The sequence below is a fragment of the Aquarana catesbeiana genome, linkage group LG05 (assembly GCF_042186555.1).
Source record: "Aquarana catesbeiana isolate 2022-GZ linkage group LG05, ASM4218655v1, whole genome shotgun sequence".
NCBI classification, from domain to species: Eukaryota; Metazoa; Chordata; class Amphibia; order Anura; family Ranidae; genus Aquarana; species Aquarana catesbeiana.
Genome location: NC_133328.1, coordinates 403,532,504 through 403,547,907, shown reverse-complemented (window position 1 = coordinate 403,547,907; position 15,404 = coordinate 403,532,504). Strand labels below are relative to the sequence as shown.

General features: G+C 39.8%; 1 protein-coding gene across 3 annotated transcripts in view; it reads right to left on the bottom strand.

Annotated features, from left to right (window-relative positions):
- Positions 1-15,404, bottom strand: part of CDKAL1 (CDKAL1 threonylcarbamoyladenosine tRNA methylthiotransferase) — a 1,191,002-nt gene that overhangs the window by 758,304 nt on the left and 417,294 nt on the right. For all 3 annotated transcript variants that reach the window (XM_073631142.1, XM_073631141.1, XM_073631143.1), the window contains one exon: positions 13,797-13,900. In XM_073631142.1, coding sequence (XP_073487243.1) covers positions 13,797-13,900 — 104 coding nt within the window. The remainder of the gene's footprint in view (positions 1-13,796; positions 13,901-15,404) is intronic.

The window sequence follows — 15,404 nt, the reverse complement described above, 5'->3', positions numbered from 1 at the left end:
ATGCCCAGGATATGCCAACCGAATGTTGAAGAGATCAAAGTGGGAGGAAGTATACAGATATGTCACACCGAACTGGGACGATATGTCTGCAACTGAACAGGATAACCGAGGTGAGTGCAACGTTTGTTGTGTCTATGTAGCAGGGTACACATGCATCATAGCCGTTTCCCATTCCAACTAAACTTTAACCACAAGCTGAAGATTTACCCCCTAAAAATGACCATTTTGTGGTGATACAGCACTGCGTCACTGACTATTGTGCAATGCTACAAACCAAAACGGTTGCTCATTTATTTTTTCTAAACAAATACAGTGTCTTTGGGAAAGGTTTATGGCATTTATATTTTTTTTTTTGTCTGTACTAGCAAGGTGATCTGCGAAAAAATAAATTTTCGGGAGGGAAAGCAACATTTTGGCAGACATATTGCACACTTTTGACCCTTTGTTTTGGGACCAGTGACAGTAGCAGTCAGAATTAAAAAATAGCCACTGATTACTGTATTCATGTCACTGGCAGTGAAAGGGGTCAATACTAATGGGAAATCGAATGGTTGGTGTTTCTTGGGTGGGGGGTGAGAGCAGATCTCTCTCAACTTTTGTTCCTAACATGCGTTATGTTTAAAATATAACAAATTTATACAATGAAATATATATTGCAGGAAAGGAGGTTTATACACGATTGAGGTCCCTACGTGACCGGTACAAGAAGGAACTAAACGAAGAGAGGTCTGCAGACAGAAGCGGAGCACCCTCAACTCGTCGTAGGCCTAACCCCCATGCAGAGGCTTTGTCATTTTTGAGGCGCATCACCGAGATGCACTCATAAGTATATAAATATATATTTAAACTTTATTTTACTTTGTGGGCAGTATAGCCGCACTGTCCCATTGATTTCAATTACACCAGGGGTCAAACTATGGCCCTCCAGTTGTTCAGTAACTACAATTCCCATCATGCCTAGTCATGTCTGTGAATCTCAGAGTTTTACAATGCCTCATGGGATGTGTAGTTCCGCAACAGCTGGAGGGCCATAGTTTGAAGATCCCTGCTTTATACAAACTAATGTTTACAACCCCTTTAAGTTAAGGAGACCAAGGTTAGGTTCCTGACACTTTTTCGGTGAGGCCATCTCTCAGGAGAATGTTGGACATACTCTGAAGCACTTAATTATACCTTTTCATCAAACTATGGCCCTCCAGTTGTTCTGCAACTACAATTCCCATCATGCCTAGTCATGTCTGTGAATCTTGGAGTTTTACAATGCCTCGTGGGATGTGTAGTTCCGCAAAAGCTCCTTTTATTATTTAAATCGATCAATGCTTTTTATTTTTAGTCTTAGTTTTGGCTTTTTTCTTTTCTTGTCATTTTGGCACACTGCCAAGGCCAGCTCAAACATTTTTCATGGTTCGGTAGGGCGGCCATTGTTAAAATGACAATACTCCCACAGCTTTTATATCTTTTCCATACACTACCAATTGGCATTCCTGATAGTTTCTTTAAACAGTTACAGACGGTTCTGTGGAGGTTTCTTTGGGAACACAAAAAACCACGTATCAACCTAAGACTACTCATGAAACCTAAGGCCACTGGAGGCCTAGGCTTACCAAATTTTAAGCTATATTACTATGCAACACATTTGGCCAGAATAATAGACCGGCATTGCCATGTGGCAAATAAAGGCTGGGTGTCCTTAGAGGAAAGCTCCACAGGACTCCCCCTAAAATTTTCTCCCTGGATTCCTTGACCTAAATGCCCTCCGAATCTTAAACGCCATCCATTAATTGAGACAACCCTAAAATGTTTTCATAAACTCTCCTTGACGCACCATATTTCCATATTGCCATTTGACTACTGTAAATCTGTTCTCTACATCCCTCAGTAAGTGATTAGAACTATACCTATGACACCCTCAAAGGGGTACCATCCCCTACCTGTGTACCGTCCTGATAACTTTTCCTTGTATTATTTAAATCGATCAATGCTTTTTATTTTTAGTCTTAGTTTTGGCTTTTTTCTTTTCTTGTCATTTTGATTTAATAAAGCCTCTTGACATTTATGAAACTTCTGAATACAAGGAGCCTTGGCATAGTTAATGAGACTATTTATTATTAATTATGATAATTATTACCACACCATCAATGCAACAGTTGCTGAATGTGTTGATAATATGCTACATATATTAACACTGAACGCATATTTAATAAGTATCTGTTATGAACCTGTGTTACAAACAGTTGCATTACTTTTCATGTTCTGACTTTTGCTCAATAAAAACGTTTTATTGGGAAAAAAAAAAAAAAACACTGCCAAGGCCTGCATCTCATTTTTCTGAAAGCAACCTATCGCTCCCCATTAAGTATTTGGCTACACAAAACTGAAGAAATTTACAGAATGGAAGACATTGCAAAACTTGGTTTTACAGGATGGAATATAACTTTTCCTCCAGTTATATTGAAGCCACTTGAAACTTGCCAGTTAATAGCCCCTCACGCTTGGAACCTTAACTACTTACCGACCGGCCACTGTATATATACACGTGATCAGTTTGAAGGTGGATATCTCGGTAACGGCAGCAGGGCCGGCGGTTCTGTTTACGAAAATGGTGGTCTCTGCAGCGGATTCACCACCAGATCACAGTTATCGGCAGCGGGAGAGGTGCCACCCCCTCCCGCCGCTCTTCCGCGCCCTCCGCCGCTTAGCGTTGCTGTCGGTAGCGGCGGAGGCGATTGGGACCTTTCAAGTCTGTGGTATGGAGACGAGTGAGAAGATGGCCCCCACCAGTCTTCACACCATAGGAGGGCAGAAGCGACGTCATAACATCAGCTCCGCCCATACGTCTTAAAGGCCTTTTTTTGTTGTCATTTTTTCAAATTATTTTTTTTTTTTTTGCATTTAAGTCCAAATATGAGATCTGAGGACTTTTTGACCCCAGATCTCATATTTAAGAGGACCTGTTTTTTTATATTACAAGGGATGTTTACATTCCTTGTAATAGGAATAAAAGTGATCCAAATTTAAAAAAAAAAAAAAAAAAAAAACAACAGTGAAAAAATAAAGTAAAATAAATAAGAAAAAAAAAAATGTTTAAAGCGCCCCGTCCCAACAAGCTCGCACGCAGAAGCGAACGCATACGTGAGTAGCACCCACATATGAAAACAGTGGTCAAACCACACATCTGAGGTATTGCCACGACCGGTAGAGCGAGAGCAATAATTCTAGCCCTAGACCTCCTCTGTAACTAAAAACATGCAACCTGTAGAATTTTTTTAAACGTTGCCTATGGAGATTTTTAAGGGTAAAAGTTTGATGCCATTCCACGAGCGGGTCCAATTTTGAAGTGTGACATGTTGGGTATCAATTTACTTGGCGTAACATAATATTTCACAATGTGAAAAAAAATTGGGCTAGCTTTACTGTTATTTTTTTTTATTCAAAAAAGTTCATTTTTTCCAAAAAAAGTGCGCTTATAAGACCGCTGCGCAAATACGGTGCAAAAAAAAAGTATTGACCTCCATTTTATTCTCTAGGGCAGGGCTATGCAATTAGCAGACCTCCATCTGTTGCAGAACTACAAGTCCCATGAGGCATAGCAAGACTCTGACAGCCACAAGCATGACACTCAGAGGCATGATGGGACTTGTAATTTTGCAACAGCTGGAGGTCCGCTAATCGCATATCCCTGCTCTAGGGTGTTAGAAAAAAAAAAAATATATAATGTGTGGGGGTTCTAAGTAATTTTCTAGCAAAAAAAAACTGTTTTAAACATGTAAACAACTAAAATCCAAAACGAGGATGTGTATCTACCATGTCCACTACAATAACCCCTCTAGAATGACCAAACACAGAGTTAAAGTGGTGTTCCGGCCGAAATTATACTTTTTAAATAAAAATACCCCTATAATACACAAGCTTAATGTATTCTAGTAACGTTAGTCTGTAAACTAAGGTCTGTTTTGTTAGTTTATAGCAGTAGTTTGTTATATTATAAACTTGCAGCAGGCTGTGGCCATCTTAAGTGTGGGCATCTGAAGCCAGACTGTATTTCTTCCTGGATTTCATCCTTGCAGATCTCGCACATGCTCAGTGCAGCACAAGCAGTGTAATAGGTTTCAGGTCAGGTTTCCATAGCAACAGCAGTGTCAGAGGAAGTTGCCGCCCCTTCCCAGAAGGCATTGCAAATAGGAAATGATGCGATGGGCCACGGCCAGGGAGGAGGAAGTGAAAAATGAATACAGCAGATATACAGTAGGTGCTGAGAAAAAAAAAATAATCCAATTCGTTTACAGTGCACAGTTTAGTGAGGGGATGCTGAAGAGTTGTAAAAGTGGGTGGAACTCCACTTTAAGCTCAAATGAAACAATACCTAGGTTCATGAATAGAGGAACTCCACAGGAATAGAACAAAGTATTTGTGATAAAATGTATTGTATTTATTGTAGTGCAGCAGTTCACAGGTGGAGTGTCACAAAAACAATATATTTGGTTAGCTTGAGGCAAGCTTAGAGCATACCTTTACATATAATGCAAATAAACTGCTGGTAAAAAAAAGATTAAAAAAAAAAGTTAATGTACATACATTTTAATGGGTTTCAAAGCATTCAGGGAGCTCCAAAACACTGCCTGACCTCACAACACTGTCCCTCCCGATCATCCCCACTCCCCAGTTTATAAAGTCAGACCGTAGACAGGCAGCTGAAAACCATTGCACTGCAAGCAACCCAACATGTTTGATTGAGAACCTTGTGCAATGCTACAAAGCCTGATCATCTCTTGTAGGACTTCCTTCTTTCTTTTATATGCAGTGCAAGGGATAGTAGAAATTCAATTTGAAGCTAAATTTAAAAAAAGTCTGACTAAATTCATAGTGCCTGGAGTTTTACACTAAAACAGCAGAGTTGTACAAGCAGGTTAAAAACATTTATTGCCTTAGGAATGTTCCCATAAAGGTGTGCTCTACAAGAGTAAATGCTACACTGGCTCATAACAATGAAACACAGTTTGAAATTACAAAGAAATAATAGGAAGATTCTCTCCAAACTGAACATAAATGTTTTATTTGAAATCAGTTGAGACTCTCTAGATCACTTCAAAAACAGCCATTCCATGGGAAATATTCCAAAAGGTTTACTAGTTGATATTGTTGGTCTGTAGAACGAAGTGTGAAAATGTCCAAGAAAAATCAATTTAATTTTTTTTTTACTACTTCAGACTTTATGCCCAAGGGAAATTTCCGTGCTTTTCTGCCTGTTTTTATTTAAAGTATAACTAAAAGGGAAACTTTTTTTTTAGATTTGGATAGAGTGGAGAGGGATAAAAACACCTGTTAGTTTTTTATTGTTGTCTGTGCTTATAGCTCTACTATAAGTGCTTCTCAGTTCAACATAGAAACTTCACATATTGACCTTTTATATGTTGGAGAAAAATATTATTGTGAAAAATAGAAAAACAATGATAAATGAAGTTTTTTTGTTATTTTTTAATGAAACCCACAAAAATGTTTTATTATTGATCAATCCAACAAATAACATGATGTGGCATAAATGCTTCATACATAGCACATGTTTTTCAAATAAAGCAACAACTTCCAGTCTTGTTTCATGCAATTATGATCTCAAGCACAAATAATATTCCTTACATTTTATGCAAGTTAAGAACACTGAGGTGCACGGTGAAATACCCAAGACTATGGTAATTTCAGTCACATCTATGTGTCAAATTTGTGCAGATATTCTTGACAGCAGACAAGAAAAAAGGCCCCCGATAGAAAGCGCACACAGATGTGGAGATGGACATTCTAGGCAATTCATCATAGCACAAATAGAACAGAGGACATGGGCAAATCAAACCCGGAGTACCATATGTTCCCATTACCAGGAAAATGTTATCCTGCATAAACTGATAAAAGCCATGCCAACTGACAGTTGTTCCTTCTGCCTCTCTTTAATTTACAGAGATTGCATTACATTACCTTGGATTACAATTTCATGCTTCAGTGTACCAGAAATATTATGATGTGCAAAAAGTCCTATTGGCTAGGAGCTAATATCTCAGTATTCTACAAACCTCTACAAAATGTTAGCAAACAGGATTGCAAAAAGGAGAACTAACGCTTTAGATATATAAAAAGAAGCATGTGTTCATTAACTGCTCGTCGACAGTATACCGTAAATATACGGCAGCAAGGAGGCTCTCCTGTGCTGGATCACACACCTAGTACGTGATCCAGTACTTTCGGGTTGGTGGCCCGCTGTCATTATTTACAGCAGGAGCCGATCAGTGGGTGCCGCAAACTCAATGTCTGCCAGCAGCAGGTGATTATTCGTTACACAGGCAGAACGGCAGTCTGCCTATGTAAACAAGGCAGATTTCCGTTCTGTCAGCAGGGAAGACATTGATCATGTGTTCCTAATAAGCAGGGACACGGATCTCTGCCTTCTCCTAGTACAAGCACCTCCCACAGTCAAGTAAAGCACAGACTAGGAACACATCTAAACATTTGCTCACCCTTGATGCTAATTAGGGTTGCACCGATACCACTTTTGTAAGACCGAGTACAAGTACTGATACTTTTTAAGTACTCGCTGACATCGGTTATCGATACTTTTTTTTTATGTCATGTGACAGTGGCACCAATATGCAGCACTGATGGTGTGGCACTTTTAGGCAGCACTGATGAGGTGTGGACTGTGTCAGTCGTTTTTAATTTTTATTTTTTTTTTACAATTTAGTTATTTTTATTCATTTATACAATTGAGATATATATATATATATATATATATATATATATATATATATATATATATATATATATATATTTTTTTTACAATTTTTTTTTTCTTTTTTCAAAGGGGGGGGTGATTATTTGTAACCTTGTAACCTTTAAACACCCCTGACATCTCCTCTTTGAAACAGAGAAAGGGACTGATTCCCAAGTCCTTTTCTCTGCAGCCTCAGCTGCACTGAAGATGAATAGACAGAGCCTCCTGTTCATTCATAAACTGAAGTATCATATACAGTTTACAATGCTCAGTTATGAATGGACAGAGTCAGTGATCACTGACTCTGTCCTTTCGAAATGGAAGGAGCCGGTATTAACAAGCTCCTTCCTCTGCTCTCCATCCCAACAGATCTGGGTCAAGGGGGGGACCGGAGGAGGACCCGGAGAGCCATAGGAGCACACTGAGGACCCGGAGGACACGGGACAGTCGGGTTGATCAGTGGGGGCAGTTATAAGTTATAAGCACCTATCTCCTTGTATAGCTTTCAATAAAGCAGCTGGAAGCCGCGGGAAGGAGAGGAGGAGAAATGTGTCAGCTGCTTTATTGAAAGCCATACAGGGAGATTGGTGTTTACAACTGCCCCACTAATCATCTGTGAGGCCGCCTGCCCCCCCTCTATGCTGAGGACGCCGGACTCGGTACAACAGGTAACAGATCAAGCATTGGAGGATTTGCACGAGTACTCGTGCAAAAGCTCAGCATCGGCACCAATCAGTGCTACCCTGTTAACCCTTTCCCAGCCAGTGTCATTAGTACAGTGACAGTGCATATTTTTAAGCACTGTCCACTGTATTTGTGGCACTGGTCCCCAAAAAGTGTCAGTTACTGTCCACCATAATATTGCAGTCTCGCTATAAAGTCGTTAATGACCGCCATTGCTAGTAAAAATAACTAAAAATTCCATTAAAATATCCCATAGTTTGTAGAGGCCATAACTTTTGCACAAGCCAATCAATATACGCTTATTGGGATTTTTTTTCCCCAAAAATATGTAGCAAAATACATATTTCCCTAAATTGATAAAGAAATTAGATTTTTTACATTTTTTCTTTTTTATTGGATAGGTTTTACTGCAAAAATTCAAAAATATTTTTTTTTTTTCAAAATTGTCAGTCTGTTTTTGTTTAAAAGCGCAAAAACAAAAAAAAACAAAAAAAAAAAAAACACCACAGAGTTGATCAAATACCACCAAAAGAAGGCTCTATTTGTGGGAAAAAAAAGGACATCAATTTTTATTTGGGTACAGAACAAAACACTGTGAATGAGTGACGTATTATTTGACAGCTAGCGGAGGGAGAAGATCCCCACTAGTCATCAGAAAAAGGGATCGGGGGAGCAGAGGCCAGTTCTTTCATAACCTGTTACATTACACACCCCGGAGATGGGTGTAACATGTTATGAAAGATGAACTTATCCTTTAAAAAAAGTCTCCCAGTCTGTTCCCTAACTTTGCTTTGTAGGCAGATATTTTTTGTCATATCTATAAACCTGCTCCATAGGAACAATTAGAATTAATTTAAAAGAAAAATATTTTTAGATATGTATGAATGGGAACAAAAAACAAATATACTGTATAATATCAGAAAAAAAAATACCTTTTTGTATGAGACTTCCTCAAAAAATAGCCATGAACTATTATATATAAATAGACATCTTTCAGGCATAACTTTTTGACCCCCCACCTAAAGTTGAGTAGGCTGTCCTTTTGCCACCAAAACAGCCCTGATCAAAGGATTGGGCACCACTAGACCTCTATGCTGTGGTATCTGGTACCATCAGTAACAGATCATTTAAGTCTTGTAAAAGTTGCAAGGTGGGGCCTCTATGGATAGGACTTGTTTTTTTCATAACATCCCACACTGCACAATCACCCAGCCATCCACATTATGTAAAAGAAAATGTGATTCATCAGATCATGCCACTTTCTTCCATTGCTCTGTGGTCCAGTTCTGATGATTTTGTGCCCATTGTAGGCACATTTGGCTTTGGACACAGGTCAGTATGGGCACCCTGAGCAGTCTGCAGTTACGCAGTCCTATACACAACAAACTGCAATGACCATTTTTTCTGCTTTCAACACATCAACTTCACAGAAAACATTTGTACTCATTGCATAATACATCCCACCGTCTTTTTAATGCCACTGTAACAAGATAATCAATGTCAGTGGTCAAAGTTTTGGCTATTGATCGGAATATACTGTATATACACTGCTCAAAGAAATTAAAAGGAACACTTTTTAATCAGTATATAGCATCAAGTCAATTAAACGCCTTAGATATTGATCTGGTCTGTTAGTAGTAGTAGAGGGGGTTGTTAGTTTCATCTGCTTTGGTGTTAATGAAATTTGCAACAGGTGCACTAGATGGGCAACAATGAGATGACCTCAAAAAACGGGAATGGTTTTACAAGCCACTGACATTTTTTTTGCTACTAATCTTTGACTGCTTCACTAGTTTTGCATTTGGCTAGGGTCAGTGTCACTACTGGTAGCATGAGGCAATATATGGACCCTGCACAGGCAGTCCAACTCCAGGATGGCACATCAATAATCGCCATTGACAGATTTTGCGGTGTCTCACAGTCTCAAGAGCATGGAGGAGATGCCAGGAGACAGGCAGTTACTCTAGGAGAGCTGGACAGGGCTGTAGAAGATCCTTAACCCATCATCAGGACTGGTATCTGCTCCTTTGTGCAAGGATGAGCACTGCCAGAGCCCTAAAAAAATGACCTCCAGGAGACCACTGGTGTGAATGTCTCTGACCAAACAATCAGAAAAAAACTTAATGAGAGTGGCCTAAGGGCCCATATCCTCTGCTGCTCATTGCCCAGCACCATGGAGCTTGATTGGCATTTGCCATTGAAAACCAGAATTTGCAGGTCCGCCACTTGCACCCTGTGCTTTTCACAGATGAGAGCAGGTTTTAGTGGTGGGTCAATGATGGTCTGGGGGAGGCATATCCATGGAGGGATGCACAGACCTCTACAGGTTAGACAATGGCACCCTGACCGCCATTAGGTATCGGGATGAAATCCTTGGACCTGTTGTCAGACCCTACGTTCCTCCTGGTGCACGACAATGCACAGCCTCATGTGGCGAGAGCATGCAGCCAGTTCCTGACGGATGAAGGAATTGATACCATTGAATGGCCCACACCCTGGCCTGACCTAAATTCAATAGAACACCTCTGGGGCATTATGTTTCGATCCATCCGATGCCACCAGGTTGCACCTCAGTCTGTTCAGGAGCCAAGCGATGCCTTGGTCCAGATCTGGGAGGAAACACCCAGAACACCATCAGTCATCTCATTAGGAGCATGCCCCGACATTGTCAGACACACATATAAGCACGTGGGGGGCTTACAAGCTACTAAGTAACATTTTGAGTTGCTGCAATGAAATTTCAGCAAAATGGACTAACCTGCTGCATCATTTTTTCACTTTGATTTTCGGGATCTCTTTGAATTCAGCCCTCTGTAGGTTGATAAATTACCATTTCCAACATCCTTTCAATCCTAACACATTACCCAGCCTATATCAGTATAGATATCCAGCATGATATTTTTCCCCACTGAGAGCTGATGTGTTTTCAAAGTGTTCCCTTCGTTTTTTTTATATCAATGTTTATATATATATATATATATATATATATATATATATATATATATATATATATATATATATATATATATAACCACAGCTTTGTGGTTAAGTGGTTAACAAACATTGTCCTTTAAGCCCAGCAATACAATTAGCAATACAATTAGATAGAAACTTGCACATCCCAACACCAGCAAAGTGGTATATATGCAGTGCAGTGTAGTGAGACCCGTTGCAGTCAAGCATGTTATAAAGAGTGTTGCATGAACAAGCCCTTAATGTATTTGCAACAGTGCCTATAAACATTTTTTTTCAGATATTGCTCGGGGCTTAAAATTGCCAATGCTGTACTGAAGTACACCTTCAAGCTGTAAATTTATATATATATATATTTTTTTTTTTTTTTACAACGTTATTAAAGAAGTGTTGAGGGTAGACATACATAAACATGTAAACCAAAAATTTGGATAATGCACAAGTTCATGAACACAGTGGAAAGTTGAGTAGGGCGGCGGGGGGGGTTTCTGTCCTCCATGAGGTCATCAATAGAGAAAGAGGTGCTCGGGAGTAATTATAGCTGCAATTAGGTCTAATGCCACGTACACACGAGCGGACTTTACGGCAGACTTTGTCCGGCGTACTTTTCGACGGACTTTCCGAATGAACGGACTTGCCTACACACAATCAACCAAAGTCCGACGGATTCGTACGTGATGACATACGACCGGACTAAAACAAGGAAGTTCATAACCAGTAGCTGCCCTAGCGTCGGCTTTTGTCCGTCGGACTAGCATACATACTTTTCGACCGGACTCCAGTCCGTCGGACAGATTTGAAACATGTTTCAAATCTAAGTCCGTCAAACTTTTGAGAAAACAAGGTCCGCTGGAGCCCACACACGATCGAATTGTCTGACGAAATCCGGTACGCCGGACCAAGTATGCCGTAGAGTCCGATCGTGTGTACGCGGCATAAGGGTTTTTTTTTTCCCAACTCCTTTGCCTGAAGAAAAAGTAAGAGGTGTTGGCATCATAGCCTTTAGGTATTGGTCAGTGGTTTTAAAGTATATCCTATGTCACCAGGTCTAACTGCATTTTTTGTCCGTTTTTATAGTTGTGTCAGCTCCAATTGTAGGACCTTTTTTTTTTTATAAGAGAACCAAAGTTGTTTGCTCCATGGCGTCAGCATATGGAAGAAATCTGCCTACTTAATCTACCACTCCGTCTCTTATTAGTACAGCTGCCTGCCTGTAAGGCCAGCAACTCCAGGGCTGCACTATACACTTGCCATTCCTGTCCAATCCAGCATTCTGTGCTTTCCCAGGTCCTAATCTCTTGTGCTTCCCTGTACTTGGTTGGCATGACTTCATTGATGGGCAAGGTGGACCTACAGCCGATTTGATGCTACAACTTCCTGAGTCTCAAGAAACAGTAATAAGGTTGGTCTGGGGAATGCAGGTGGAAAGTGCCATTGTGACAGGAGACCTGCAAATTAAACTAACGGCCCCATTTGTAAGCAGCATCTGCAAAACGGAGAACATCCAGCAGTGGTTTTGACAGGTGCCATAGACTGGAAGGGTGTGTATCAGGGTCCTGTTTAATTAAAATGCAGATGGCAGTGTACATCCCTTGGACTACCTAGGTTAGGATTTCATGGTCCCTACGCTCTATATGAACTCAGACAAGTTCTAGCTCTGCGATCGGAAACTTCCTCAGCAGGAGATTTAGTAAGGCCTTTACTATGGACTTGAGCAACACCCCTGTTGTCGTCTCTGGGATGCTCTTTATCCTGGTTGCCAAGGATTCTAGGACCTGTTTTGTGGTAATGCAGGGAAAGGATCTACCAAAGGACCCCCTTCATTTGTGTGTCCTGAAAGGGTGATGCCCAGCAAGGAGTCTTCCCGGGGGAGGTTTGGGGTTGAGTTCAGTGAGGCCAGTGGCATAAGATTACAAATGAGTGTTGGGGCTTGCAAGGCATGGGATCTGGACTGCTTTTTGCTAGGAAACCCAACTGTAGGTATAGGATTGTGAGTATAGGATTGTGTATATGGGATTGTATGTTGTTTTTTTGGTTGAACTAAATGGACTTGTGTCTTTTTCAACCCGACTATGTAACTATGAAAGAAAGATGAGCAGGTTGGCAAGCTGGTAAGATCACTGAAGAGTGAAGGGAAGTCGGTGTGGAGATCCAGAGAGCTGGTACATAGGAAACTCCGGTGAACTTTCAAAGATGTGAACTGTCAGAAAAGCTGTCAAGTGGTCAGGGATGCTGTGACCAATCAGGAACATGTTTAATACTCCTCATTCCTTTCACGTTTTGGCGATCCTAACAACTTGAACCAGGAGAGACGCTCTCCATGCAGACTGCGGACTCACTTCTAAGCTGCTGATATGCCTATTACTCCAAGACATTTGTGAGTGAATAACACACTGTTTTTAATGCCATTTCATTTAATAAAATGTACTGCACCAGTGGCTGCTTTCTACTCCTTTCTTCTCTTACAGTGCCTGGGTTTACAGCCCACTAAAGAAAGCAGTCCTGTTTAGTTAGCTAAGCCAGGAGACCAATGATTACTTTTACAGCTCATGCCTCTGGAATTGTTGTTTTGCTTTTCCAATTTTGTATAATTTGGTGTTCATTTTGATAACTTCTGACAGAGTTCTTCAATTTCCCTCTTTACTTTGTGGCAGCTCTCTTTTTCTGTTTGTACTTAACTCTGCCTCTGGCCATCCATTAGCACCACTCTTAAGCCCCATACACTATCTAACTTTGATTGGATGGATAATTATTTTTTTGGTCCTCTAGCAAGAGAAGCCCCAAGCTTACAAGTTTGTTCTCGTTACACAGTGAGTCATAGCAGTCGCAGAGAAGTTGTTCCATTTTCAGAGTTTATAAAACCATAAAAAAAGGGGAAAAGGTTACGGGGGATAAGATAAACATTTAATGTTTACTTTTTTGGTGCTTTTTGAATTTTTGACAGACACAGAGATCAGGCATAAGTGGAAGCATACAAAAATGCAGGTCTGCCAGCAACCAGTTTCTGTTAGTCTTTTTTTTCTCACATAAGATTTACAAAGTTTGTAAGTAATCAGAGCCTTCTATCGTAAAATGACCAGTTTTCCCAAGACGGCCCATCTCAGCACTTGACTATAAATCCTTAAAAAGATACATTTTTGATGTATTTTACCAAATAGAAAATAAATATCATTGAATGAAACTTGTGTCTGTGTATGTGCAATCATTACTCATGTGCATCAACAAACCTCCTCCACATCAAAAGCATATCTAGGCATTAGATTTTTTTTTTTTTTTTTAGCTTGTTCCTGTAGACGCTGACAGGTGCTTGGTTCATATAAACATATAATATCCCCCCCCCCCCCAACATAAAACAAGTGAAAATGTCACGGCTTGACCATACCTTGAAAAGATTGTTTCGCTCGGTCAACCAGTTCTTCTATAGAATAACTAGCAAGCTCTCCCCTTGCATGTTTTGTTTTGCAGTAGGTACACGCATTTAGGCACCTGTAAGATAAAGTAAAACAATAATGTTTGTGTGAACAGTGCAGAGTTGTTTTGTAAAACATAAAAACTTGACAACTATAAGTTGCAAGGGTTGTAGCAAACTTGTGGATTCCTAACTACTTGTTCTGTATAGAAACAAAGCCTAGGAAATAACTTAGCATTTGCTGAACTATTTCAAAATTCTTCAGAACACAATTTTAGTTATGATTTTTTTTTTCAGCCCCTAAGCTCTTAGATTTAAACATCTCGGGATTAGTGTACACTCCCGCTGAGGCCTACCGATACTCAAATTATCCCCCCCTTCATTCCATCAAAAATGCTCCAAAACTCATTAATCTATCCAATTGCTCAGTCTGCCAACCCCCCTCTGGCAATCCTTCCAATAGCTTCCGGTCACCCAAAACATACAATTCTAAATACTAACTACATACAAAGCCATCTACAACTCTGCTCCAAGCTACACTAAAAGCCTTTTTATAAAATATCACAAACTAACCCCTTCGCTTCTCCTAAGATCTCCTGCTCTTTAGCCCCCTGGTTACCGCCTCCAATGCTCATCTCCAAAACTTCTCCTTTCCTCTGGAACTCCCTGTCCTAGCCATCTCCTACACTGTCCTCCCTCAGGAAAGCCTTAAAAATGCATCTCTTTAGAGAAGTCTATACCCACCCCTAACAACTAAAATTTTACATTCTCCATCAACTCCACCCAAACAGTTATTACTCTATCCGTCAGTTGCCTTTTTCATAGAGATGGTAAGACGAGGATGTGGAAATAAGGTTTAAACAAAACAAAAAAAAGAAACAAATCCACATAAACTCTTGTGTTACAAGGATTAGAATTGGCATTTACCATTAATAATACATTATTTACAAGAAAGAATAAAAAAAAAAAAAAACATTCTTTACTAGGTCATACAGTAACGTGAAATCAAATCAATTACAGAACAGGTTAATGAGGATTTTTGTAAATCCTAACAAAGAAAATCTACTGTGCTTCTGTTGGTTTTATATTTGTGTATTTTTATAAATCTATTTGTCAAACAAACATTTATTATAAAGTGTGCCTGTGGCACTGATTTTGCAGAGAAAGGCTAGCACAGGATGCTCTATTTTTGACATTCGCAGGTTGACAAAAATTTTAGTAAGTGAAAAGAGTGGGCAAAGCTGACTCATTCAGCTGTATTGGTAACCATAGCTCCTGCTACTGAAGTCTGTTTACAGCAAAGGCTAGTGGCAGCAAAGCAGGTAAAGGGATAGTAAACTATAGTGTTAATGATAACATTTTTCAAGTTATTTCAGCCTTTATCTTATTTTTTATACTGCGCTCATATTTACTTTTTTTCATGTGCAATATTCTCCAAAATAAGACTAGCCACTAGAAAAACCTCTCAGTAGCTCTATGCTATCACTCCACTTCTAGATTTAAACAGTTGAGATAAAATATCCATCATATTGGCAGTGCATGGTTTTCAATGAAGCAGCCAACTCACAGACCATCTTTAGT